We start from the raw sequence: 12478 nt of genomic DNA on the forward strand, positions 1-12478 counted from the left end.
CTCCAAGGTGGATCTTTCCGACCCAGGGATTGAACTTGCATTTCCTGCGTTGGCCGTGGTTTCTTTACCACCTAGCCACCTGGGAACCATACAACCTCTGTTTTAATGGCTCAACGATGCTAATTTTTCTAGGGTGGAAGCAGCCGAGGAGAGTATGTAAATGAATGGATGTAGTTGTCATCCGATACAACTTTTTTTTTTTTTTTTAGTCAAACTGCAGGGCGTGTAGGATCTTAGCTCCCAACCAGGAATCAAACCTGAGGCCCCTGATGTGGAAATGTGGAGTTTTAACCACCGGACCCCCAGGAAGGACATTGCCTACAACTGTATTTATAGACACTGAAGTTGGTATCTCATAGAATTTTCACATGTCATGAAATACTATTATTCTTCTGGCTTTTTTTCAATCACTTAAAAGATAAAGACTGTTTTTGTGGGCTAGAATTGGTCTGAGGGATTCCCTGTGTTAGAGCCTGAGAGATTTAACAGTGTACTTTGCTCACCTGATATGAAGAGCCAACTCATTAGAAAAGACCCTGATGCTGGGAAAGATTGAGGCAGGAGGAGAAGGGGACGACAGAGGATAAGATGGTTGGATGGCATTACCGACTAAATGAACATGTGTTTGAGCAGGCTCCAGGAGTTGGTGATGGACGGGGAAGCCTGGTGTACTGCAGTCCATGGGGTCGCAAAGTGTTGGACTCAACTGAATGGCTGAACAAGAACAACAACTTCCCTTTAATTGCTTTGGATGACATGTAATGGTGTTTGGTTAATGATAAGGTGAAATACATCTTTCATGCTTCTGTAGATGTCTTGCTATTTTAGGTCCAACGTCTTTGTTGTTGCTTTACGAAGAAAAGGAAAATTCATCCTTTTATCTAGTGACAGATACTCATTTCACTGATGTGAAATTTACGCCTTACAGCTGTCATTTCTAGGCTCTGCTGTGCAATAGTAACTTTTATTTTCAACCCATCATACCACAGTATTGCCGAAGACATTTTATGTAGCAATTAAGAGTTTTACTAAATAGCATTGCATTGGGATGCAAGCTGTAGAAAAGTTGTTATAGAGTGGCTTAACTAATTATGGATTTATTTGTCTAATAGCGAAAGGTTAGCTTGGGCTGCATAAGACTAGTGTGGCAGCTGTGAAATACCAAGGACTCAGGTTTCTGTACCTTCTTGACCACCGCCATTTTTGCATAAGGCATTGCTTTTCTCATTTGCCAAATAGTTTTTGTACCTCCAGGCACCACAGGTGTGTTTCTGCAAGAGAGAAAGAATTTCTTGTTGTTCAGTCACTAAATCATCCGATGAGCAGTAGCTCTACAGGCCCCTCTGTCCTCCAGCATCTCCCGGGGCTCGCTCATATTCATGTCTGCTGAGTCAGTGATGCTATGTAACCATCTCATCCTCTGCCACCCCCTCTGCTTTTGCCTTCAGTCTTTCCCAGCATCAGGGTCTTTTCCAGTGAGTTGGTTTGCATCAGGTGGCCAAAGTATTGGAGCTTCTGTTTCAGCAACAGTCCTTCCAATGAATAGGTGCAAAATGGGCTTCGTCTTTTCATTCATTAAGTGGAGCCTTTCCAAGGAGCGGCCGCGGCAGCCTCACATCTCACTGGGCAGCACTGTGTTCTGTGATTGCCCCTAGCTACAGAGGAGTTTGAGTCAACAAGTTTTTGTAGCTGAGCAGATTGCTTTCTTAAGTAAAATCAGCCTTTGATTATTAAGAAAGAATGGGAGATTAGCTACTGGGTAAATAACTAGCATTATCTGCCATGGCTTGTAAGTGTTTTTGTTAAAAAAAAAAAACAGCTACAAGGCTAAATTGACATGGGGGTGAAGGAAGCAACAGACGACCCCACAATTTGCTTGTTCTCTTTCACAAGTTTCTCTCCCCAATTTCCTTTAATATTAATTGTAAGGTGTGTTTTGTTCCAGGACAGTTGAAGTAAAGCATAAAGCTCTTTGTCCAGGAAGTGATGGTGTGTGTTATTGTTATCTGAACCCTGGATTTATGCCAGTATGTGCAGTACCCTTGATGGCTTCCTCTTGGCTTGTGGGAACAGCCTTTCCATTACCTGGTACCCCAGCCTCTCCTGGGTCCTGCCCATCCCTGCTGCTCATCCCTGGCCTCCCACTGTTCCAACCACATTCACCTGATAAATCTCAAAATCAGCCCTAGTGCCGTGACTCATCTTCCTTCCTGAGGCTAATGTTGTAAGCAAACATCCCCTTGAAACTTCCTTCTCTGGGGTAAATCTCTCCCTTTTGTTTATTTGGTTGATTTGCTATCGTATCAATTTTCTGTGACCTTAGTTCTTTTTTTTTTTTTAATTTGCTCTCTCTAAATTTCAGCAAGAGTAAAGCAAAATAGATTTTGATTCACCTTGTCTCAAAAAAGTGAACTTTTTAAAAACTGATACTGCATTTTAGAAGATTTTTTTTAATGTGCTGTCAAATAGCAAACTCAACAATAATAATTGGAAACATTATACATTATGTGCCAGGCAGTATTGTTAGCTAGACATAATTTAAATGTAACCCTTACAGTGATCCAGTGAGGTAGGTAATACTATTGTTCCCATTTTAAAGATGGAAAAACCGAGGCATAGCGAGATAACTTGGCTCAAACTCACCCAGTAAATAAATGAAGAAACTAGGATTTAGAGCTCTCTTTTTTCCCCCCCTTTTTCTTATATGTATAAAGAGTCAAGGAGGCCAGCTAGCAGCAAAATGCCCAGAATCCAGCTTCACACCGTGTTAGGAAGCATGATTTATATAAAATGCCCCAGTTCTCTATGGACGTGGACTACCATCCCCCTCCAGGTTGTCTTCTATGGGATGTTCTCTCTCTCTCAAATTAATTTCTTGTATTTAATCTTGTAAATATAGACACATTCACATTTTCCAAAAAAGTGTACATCCATAGAGTGCTAACTCTTGCTCCCACTGTGTCTCCCCTCCTCCATGTCCCGCCCCCAGGCCACCACTTTCGTTAGTTTTTTATATAACCTTCAGCCATTTTTCTAAGAAATGAAAATACAAGTAAATATAGATATGTTCCTATTTTTTCTATTGTTTTAAAAAACGTCCTTAGTGTACACACAAATTTTTTTTTCTCTTATAAACCTTGGGAACCTTTTCATAGCAGTGTCGACAGTACCTACAGAATTTCTCCTTTTATATTTTTTTATTGATTAAAAAAATTGTTTAGCAAGTATCCAGGTGTTTTATTTTTTGGCGGCACCATATGGCATGCAGGATCTTAGTTCCCTAACCAGGAATAGAACGCATGCCCCTTGCATTGGGAGCATGGAGCCTTAACCACTAGACTGCTAGGGAAGTTCCTCCTTATTTCTTTCTAAGATGCATAGTATTAAAGTGGTCTCTTTGCACGTAAACCTGGTCATGCCTCTTCTGGTTTTCTCTTAAAATACAGATAGAATTGCATTTAGCTCCTGATGCTACCATCAGCCATTGCCAGTGAGTGATGACCTGTCCTTTGCTTCCTGAAAGTTGATAGGGTATAATGATGCATCTGAATTTTCTTCTTAGCGTAATGACCATTTTCCCACCAGTTTTATTAAGGTATAATTGACATAGAACACTGTATAAGCTTAAGGTGTATAGCATAATGGTTTGATGTATGTATACACTGTGATTTGTTCACCATAACAAGTTTAGTTAACATCCATCACCCCATGCCCTTTGAATTTTAATATTCTACAATACAGCTTGCAGATCCTGGTTTTAAGGAAGAGGGATGTTGAGACATGGACACTCCTAGACATTGCTAATGTAAATTGAGGAATGTAATTTGAGGAATGTGAATTGGGAATGTAAATTGAGGTGGCTGTGTTGAAAGACATTTTTAGCTTGAGTCCTTCAGGAGTCTGAAAAATGTCTTTGCCCTTTCATCTGGCTTTCATTCATGGGGCTTTGTCCTAAAATAGTATTGAGGTGGTGGTGATGGCTTCGTTGCTAAGTCGTGTCTGACTCTTGTGATCCCATGGACTATAGCCCACCAGGCTCCTCTGTCCATGGGATTCTCCATGGACAGAGTGGGTTGCCAGTTCCTTCTCCAGAGGGTTTTCCCAACCCAGGAATGGAACCTGGGTCTCCTGCATTGCTGGAAAATTCTTTACCGACTGGACTATGAGGGAAGCAAAATAGTGTTGAGAGATACCATCAAAGATTTACAGGGACTTCCCTGGTGGGCCAGTGGTTAAGAATCCTTCCAGTCCAAGGGACGCAGGTTCAAGCCCTGGTTGGGGAACTAAAATCCCACATGCTGCAGAGCAACCAGGCTTATGAGCCACAACTAGAGAGCTGCAACTATGTCCTAACACAGCCAAAAATAAACGAATAAGATACTTTTAAAAGATTTTATAAAGATGTTCACGTGATATGGTTTCTCGTGGTGAAACTTAGAAGGGTGCTGAGTATTAAACAACAGAGTAATAGTTTTATACATCTACATGATGAAATTGCCAGGAAGATATTAAAATTAGTGCTTTTGAAAAAAGTTTTAAATGACAGGAGGCAGTGCTCATATTTTTGAATGAAATGGGTGGGTGCAGCTATTTTTACTGACTGTGATCCTGTGAAAGAAATGATCAGGTGGGCTGTAGGGGATTATAGTCCAACAGTAAATACTCTGTGTGTGTGTGTGTGTGTGTGTGTGTGTGTGTGTGTGTGTGTGTGTGTGTGTCTATGTGTTTAGGGTCAGGAGGCTGGGGAGTAAAGAAGTTGTGTATATGTCTCGATATATCCTCATACTGAAAATGTTTGACCCTTTACCCACATTTTGGGGTAGTGGTGGGTGTTATTTTATGTCTATGCCTTACACGTGACAAGTGAAAGTGTTAGTCACTCAGTTGTGTCCAACTCTTTCTGTCCATGGAATTCTCCAGGCAAGAATACTGGAGTGAGTAGCCATCCTCTTTTCCAGGGGGACCTTCCCAACCCAGATATCAAACCCAGGTCTCCTGCATTGTAGGCAGTTTCTTTACCATCTGAGCCACCAGGGAAGCCCATACCTTACTAATGGAAAACCAAGATAAGTTTCATTTTTGATCACACTCATGAGTGATTGAAATGTGCTGGGTATGTAGAGCTCCAAACAGGAACATTAAATCCGGACCCTTTTCTCTGTTTAGATTTTGGCAGTGGCTGTTGGATAGTATAATTGTAGGCAACCTTTTGTTCGTACTACAAAGATCAGTGGGGGTCCACTGAACAAGGATTTTAGGACAATGACATGATTGTCTTGAGAGGAACACCCACTAGGACTTTGATCAAAATAGGTGAACACTTTCAACCTCAGGGATGATGAACTCTGCCTGGTAGGGTTGTAAGGAAAAGTTAACTAGGAAGGCTGATAATGTTTTGCACATTGGAGTTACAAAATAACATATATTCTGAAATAGTATGAGTGAGGAGAAAAAGTTAACTTTTCAGACATGAGAAGTGGCTTAATTCAAGAAATTAAGATAATGGCATTTTCAACTTGGATTTACAACCACATGGCAATTCTCTCTTTTTATGATATTGAGCTTAAAGATGTCATATTTTGCCAGCCTTTTATTTCTGTCTGTACTAATTATGCCATCTCCTTATTCAGTCATAGACTTGAACCCAGTGATCTGGGTTTCCATATATAAGGTATGGGCTTCCCAATGCCTCTGTCCTCCTGGTGTTTAACAGACTTCCACCTCAGAGAAACATGTCACTGAAGCTTTGGGGGAGGAGTTGGATTGAGGGGTGGGGCTGGGAGGGTTTGGTTGGGACTATTGGTATGTGAAGGTTGGTTCTTCAGCATTTTATTTTCTGTGTCGGGAGGTCTTTCTAGCTGCTTCATTTCTCAAAATGATTCTTTCCTTTGGCCATTATAACATTTCCTTCACCTCTTAAGTTTTTTTTTTTTTTTTTTTTAATGGCTGCATGTCGGTTTTGCAGGATCTTGCAGGATCTTCCCTGGGGGCTCAGACGGTAAAGCGTCTGCCTACAATGCGGGAGACCCGGGTTCGATCCCCGGGTTGGGAAGATCTCCTGGAGAAGGAAATGGCAACCCACTCCAGGACTCTTGCCTGGAAAATTCCATGGACGGAGGAGCCTGGTAGGCTACAGTCCTTGGGGTCGCGAAGAGTCGGATATGACTGAGCGACTTCAATGTCATGTTCAATGTCAGTGCCATTAGTCACCCAGCCAGAGATCAAACCTGCATTGTGGGCAGTGAGAACATGGAGTCCTAACCACTGGACCCCGTGGGAATTCCCTTGTTTGGCTTTTATGCATGTTTCCCAGAATCATTTAGAAAAAGCACACCTGTTTACTCATATGTTTCATATGCTGTGTTGAAGATACTGAATATTGTCACCCCATCTTGGTTGGTTAATACATACCTTAAAAAACAAAGATTTGTAACAGTTGGAAAACCTGGCACAGGTGTTTGCAGCTCTTCAAGAGCACACCTGACCCCTGGTGACTGGAAGGAAACATAAAGGTCAGAGAAACAAGAAGGGTTAAGAAAGGGAGTTCAAAGTAAGGTGGTGCTTGCTGCTCACTCTCATCTTAGAAGTGGAGAACATTTTCCTCTTGTGAGTTGATGAAAGGATGCTTTGATGACAGTGGCTACAGCTATGGAATATCTGAAAGAGGCTGCTGGGGGGAATAAAAATGTGGCCACTCCCAGGAATCAATGAAGTGTCAACATCTCAGATGGGCTATATATGGTTTTCAAATGGTTGGGGGCACAGGGGGTCTTTGTGACTGTACCTGTCAACTTTGAGGGGCGGGAGGGGGAGTGTTTATGGCCCCTAGAAAGGTAAGTGAATCTCCCACCTCAGACCTAGTCTGTCCCTCCCAGACCACCTGAGATGTGCCCCAGAATTCTGTGCAGAAATCACTGTGTCAGGGCTTGCTTAGCCATCCGCTTGATAACCAGGGAGTGGGTGGTGTGTGGGGTCTGCAAAAAGCACCTCTTTTTTGGGGGAGGGGTGGCTCAGGGGCCTTTGACAACGAGCAGTCAAATCTAGTTCACATGGGAAACTTGTACATACGGTTTCAGAGGAGCATTTCTCCTTGTGTGTTTGTCTTCTCTCTGCAGATAAAGAAGAAACAGCAGGATGTGGTTAGATTTCTGGAAGCCAACAAGATAGAGTTTGAGGAGGTGGACATCACAATGTCAGAAGAGCAGAGGCAGTGGATGTATAAGAACATCCCCCCGGAGAAGAAGCCTGCTCAGGGCAACCCTCTGCCGCCTCAGATATTCAATGATGACCAATACTGTGGAGTAAGCAGCTGGATTGTTCCCATATCATTTCTTTGCCTGGGGTGCGGTTGGGATTTTTTGGTGCAGGCTGTGACCTCCTCACCTAGTACCTATCCGGGTCCACAGATCTAACAGAGTGAAGTTATGTGGGCGTGTGAGTCCAAGGTCACAGGCGATGTCTTCCTGTTTGCTTTGAGACGGGATGGGAAGAGAAGCTGTGCATACACGTGTTTATTGTGTTCTGCATTTTAAAGTGTATTTTTTGATTCATACATTCTGGGGGACGGAATGGAAAGGGTATGTTCTTAAATATTTATTTCTCTAAAACTGCTAATACCTGATTATAAGTCAGCGTTTTGCTTTTTGATGATCATGAACCAGATGGATCATTGGTGGTGGTGGTTTAATCACTAAGTCATGTCCAACTCTTGCACCCCAAGAGCCTGCCAGGTTCTTCTGGGTCATTATGAACAGCTAAAATATATCAGATGCCTTCTTGCTGTTTGTGGCATTCAGAAAATGAAGGCATTTTTGACTGATTATGTATTTTCCTTCTTATTCCTTGGGTTAAAAAATTTTTTTGAGAAATTTCTCTACTGAGTAGTTAGGATTTGCTTTCTGCCAGTACTCTAAGGACGTAAGTCGGTGTTTCTTTTGAGACCTGCATTGTAGTTCTCTAAGGATGGCCTGGAAAGAGGGAGGGGCTACAATGTGAGGGTACTTAAGGTGGAGTAAAGAACTGGGTTGCCGCTAGAATGGAGAAACAGGGTAACAGTGCTTTAGGTGGCTCAAAAGGAAACAGGTCTCCATGAACATGAGAGAGAATGAGATGTTGAAACATAAAGCTGTAAAGATGGTGCCCAGCGTCTTTGCATGTCATGAAGAGAAAATTGAACCTGGTGCTAGACACTGATTTGAGTTCAGTACCACTTTGTGTTGGCTTGACACTTTTGGAAAGTCACTTATCTCTTTATACCTCAGTTTTCTCATCTTTACACAAAGGATGATAGTATCTATCATACTTCCCAGGATATTTATGACTGTTTCTAAAGTACTCCTAAAATTCTATACCCAGCCAAATTACCACTCAATTACAAGACCAGAATAAAGGCATTTTCACAGCTGCAGAATTTGAGGAACAGAATGCAACAAAACCACTGGATTTTTGTTTTTTCTTGCACTGTTTAACTAATAGCTCTCTTTTATTTTTCAATATTTACATGTTCATTTGGCTGCACTGGGTCTTAGTTGCCGCATGCGGGATCTTCCATCTCCATTGGTATGTGCAGCATGTGGAAACTCTTAGTTGTGGCATGTATATGGGATCTGGTTCCCTGACCAAGGATCAAACCTGGGCCCCCAGCGTCAGAGTATGAGTCTTAGCCACTGCACTACTGGGGAAGTCCCTAGCAGCTTTATTTTGAATTGTACAGTTTACACAAATTTTCAACTGTTATCTCATTTTGGCCTGCAGGCATGAAAGTATTCTAGACTCTGTAATCATGAGTGAGATACACCCTTGGTTACCATATACTTTCCCAATAAAATATGTGATCATGACTCAAAAATATCCACTTTTATTCTTATATAATAATGCAGCTTATTTCTTGTTGATGCTGCCTCTTCAGACACTGAAGTGTGACCATCCTCTGCTCTCACCTTGTCTCTCCATTTCTGTACCCACTTGCTGCTTATGTGGTTCAGGACTGTCGGCGTCTCCTAGTTTTATTTTTAAAGTGGAGTTGTTTTTAATCCTTGTTGTTTCATAGCCCTATTAGGAGGAGGCAGGTAGAGACATCTTTGCTTTGTCACCATAAAAGCCAAAGTCTTCGGGGCCCTTTTGAGTAGAGGAATGTATTTAAAGAATCAAAAGGAATGTGATGTGGAATAAAGTTAGTTCCTTTTCTTTATTTTCACTTCGTCATGACTTCCTAAATCTCTGTATATCTTTGCCCTATGGAGTCTATGGAAGTTTTCTTCAGGTGGACTGGCAGCTGGCTAGAGGCCTCCATATTTATCAGCAGTGCCCTGTAAGAGGCATCTTCTCTGCTAGAGCAGAGTCGGTCCCGCGGTGGCGGTGGAGGCAGGGTTGTGTGTGCATTCTGTCTTTATAGTGTGTTCTGGCAGCAGTTTTGAAGACGGTGTCTGCCTTTATCAAGGTCCAATAAATTCAACTTTGAGAAAAACAAAAGAATTAGAGGGCATTGAACCATGGCTTCATTCAGACCACCTGCTCCTGGGCACCTTTCTTTGCCCAGTGACAGTTTATGAGTGGTCTTATCTAGTTGGATAACCTGTGGAAACCTGCAGTGTTGCAAATGACAGGCTCCAATAAGCATGAAGATTCTCCTGTTTCCTAAATTGGCTGGAAATTTTACTACTTTGTTTTAAATTGGGTGAGCTAGGCATGTGAGACATTCATAGCTGCTAAGCTGTTTACTAACCAGTGTGGACAATTGCCCTCTCTCTCCTTTAACACTTGAAAATCCTGCCTTTAGCCTTTGAAATTTCCCACCAAATGAAAGCGTCCTGGCATGGCTTCTTCCCTCCCTAGATCTGGACATCGAGGAAATGATGCAGAAATAGCATCAGTTGGAGGTGGCTCAGTGAGTATCAGGGAGTGATGGGCCCAGGTGTAACCTGGCGGCTGGACACTGTATGTTTGGCGCCTTAAGGAAGCTGGTCCTGGGGTTTGGCCTGGATGTATTCTTGGCTTCCCAGACATGGAAATTCCTCCTGTTTTCTAAACTGGATCTCCAGCCCTAATATGGATTCTGTGAGTTCCCCCTATACCTTTATATATTTCTTTCAAGTTTCCAGTGTCTGTTTCATTTTGTGGGCAAGAACACTTATTGATGCAGACTGGTGGTTCTTTCTATTTCCCTGAAATGTCCTACCACGAGCAAGATTCTTCTCTGGAAATGAAGTCCTAAAGATCAGCATCCCAACATGTAGGCTTTCCTCGTTTTAGAAAGCTCAGACCCTCATGTTCAAGGGTTAAACTCCGTTCTCTGTCTGTGGAACTGGCATGTGTGGAATGCACCAGGAATGAGAATGCACACGTCTGCACAAAATGAAAACATTTCCTCCCATTTCTTTTCTCCCTCCCTATTTAGAAGGAAGAAAAAAAATAAAAGATTTGGATTTCTTTATGTTTTTTTTTCTTAAAAATATTTATCATTAAATTTACTTTTTCGGTTGTTGTCGCGCCGCTCGGCATGTGGGATTTTAGTTCCCCAACCAGGGACTAAACCTTTGCCTCCCGCAGTGGGTGCACAGTCTTCCCCACTGGACCATCAGGAAGGCCCCCAAATTTACTGTCTTAACCACTTTTAAATGTACAGTTGAGTCATGTTATGTATCTTCACAGTGCTGTAAAACAGGTCCCCAGGATTTTTCATCTGGCAGAACTGAGATTCTTATCCTCATTAAATACACCTGTTTGTCCTCTATCATTGTAGAATGATAACCATCATTCTACTTTCTATATCTATTGAATCTGACTAGCTTAGAGACCTCCTAGAAGTGAAACCATACAGTCTTTGTCCTTCGTGCTACGTGAGAGGACATAGCACAGTGTCCTTAAAGTTCACCCCTCATGTGTGTCTTCATCCATTAAGACTGCTGTAACAAAATACAGCAGACTGGGTAGGTTACGAACAATAGAAATTTATTTCTCAGAGTTTTGGAGGTTGGACGGTAAGGGTTACACTAGAGCTGGGTTCTGGTGAAGGCCCTCTTCTGGGTTGCAGATTGCCAACTTCCTGTAGTATCCTCTTGTAGTGAAGGGCTTAGTGGAGCTGTAATCTCATCCAGGAGGGCTCTGCAGACCTAATTGCCCCCTTTGGGAATTGGTGTTGCAGTGTATGAATTTTGAGGGGCTTCTGTTGTATGTGTATGTCACGTTTTGTTTTTCTACTCATCCGTGATGAACATTGGGTTGCTTCTGCCTCTTGGCTATTGTGAATAGTGCTGCTATGAACATGGGTTTTCAATATCTCTTCAAGGTACTGTTTTCAGTTCTTTGGGATACATACATAAAAGTGGAATTGCTACATATCATATGCCAATTCTGTTTTTAATTTTTTGAGGAACTGCCAAACTGTTTTTCACGGTGGTTGAACCATTTTGTAATCCCATCCATAGTGCACAAAAGTTCTAACTTCTCCATACCCTCACCAACACTTGCTATTTTCTGTTCTTTGGGGGTTTGTTGTTGCTGTTTTTGAGAGTAGCCATCCTAATGGGTATAAGGTGATGCCTTGTTGTGGTTTTGGTGTACATTTCTTTGACGATTAGTGATGTTGAACATCTCCTATGCTTTGTTCTCTGTTTTATATTGTCTTTGGAGAGATGTCTATTCAAGTCCTTTGCCCAGTTTTTAATTGGGTTATTTGACTTCTTGTCACTGTGTAAAAATTCTTTGTATATTCTGAATATTAACCTCCTATCAGATATGTAACCTGCAGATATTTTCTCCCATTCTTAGGTTGCCTTTCACTTTTCTTGATTGTATCTTTTGATGAACAGACTTGGTGAGTTTGATACTGACTCGTTTGGCTGTTTTTGTTTTTGTCGCCTGGGCTTTTGGAGCCATACTCAGGAAATCATTACTTGCCAAATGCAGTGTTATGAAGCTTTTTCCCTATGTTGTCTTCTAGAAATTTTGTAGTTTGGGGGTCTTATGTTTAGGTCTGTAATTAATTAATTTGTTTGCTGATTTTTTATATGGTATAAGATAAGGGTCCAGCTTCATTCTTTTGCATGTCATTATCTAGTTTTCCTATTACCATTTGTTGATGATACTGTGCTTTTCCTGTGGAGTGATCTTGATGCTTCTGTTCAAGATCGTTCGACTATATATGTGAGGGCTTATTGATTTATTCATATTTTGGACTCTGTTCTGTTTCACTGGTCTCTATGCCTGTCTTTATGCAGGTACCACACTGGTTTGATTACTGTAACTTGGTAATATGTCTTGAAATTAGGAAGTGTGATTTCTTTAACTCTGTCTTTCTTCAAACTTGTTTTGGCTTGAGATTCTGTATGAATTTTAGAATTTTTCCTTATGTCTGCAAAAAAAAATGCCATTAGAATTTTGATATGGAAATGTTGGATCTTTAGATTGCTTTCGGCAGCACTGACATCTTGACAATATTAAGTCTTTCGATCTGTGCACATTGGAGTCTTTTCATTTT

The 12478-nt window shown here is 41.6% G+C and overlaps 1 protein-coding gene across 1 annotated transcript in view; it reads left to right on the top strand.

The window, feature by feature from the left end:
* Window positions 1–12478, top strand: part of SH3BGRL2 (SH3 domain binding glutamate rich protein like 2) — a 77844-nt gene that overhangs the window by 46131 nt on the left and 19235 nt on the right. The window contains exon 2 of the mRNA XM_018052901.1: window positions 7116–7301. Within this exon, the coding sequence (XP_017908390.1) occupies window positions 7116–7301 (186 nt within the window). The remainder of the gene's footprint in view (window positions 1–7115; window positions 7302–12478) is intronic.

The sequence above is a fragment of the Capra hircus genome, chromosome 9 (genome assembly GCF_001704415.2).
Source record: "Capra hircus breed San Clemente chromosome 9, ASM170441v1, whole genome shotgun sequence".
Lineage (NCBI taxonomy): Eukaryota > Metazoa > Chordata > Mammalia > Artiodactyla > Bovidae > Capra > Capra hircus.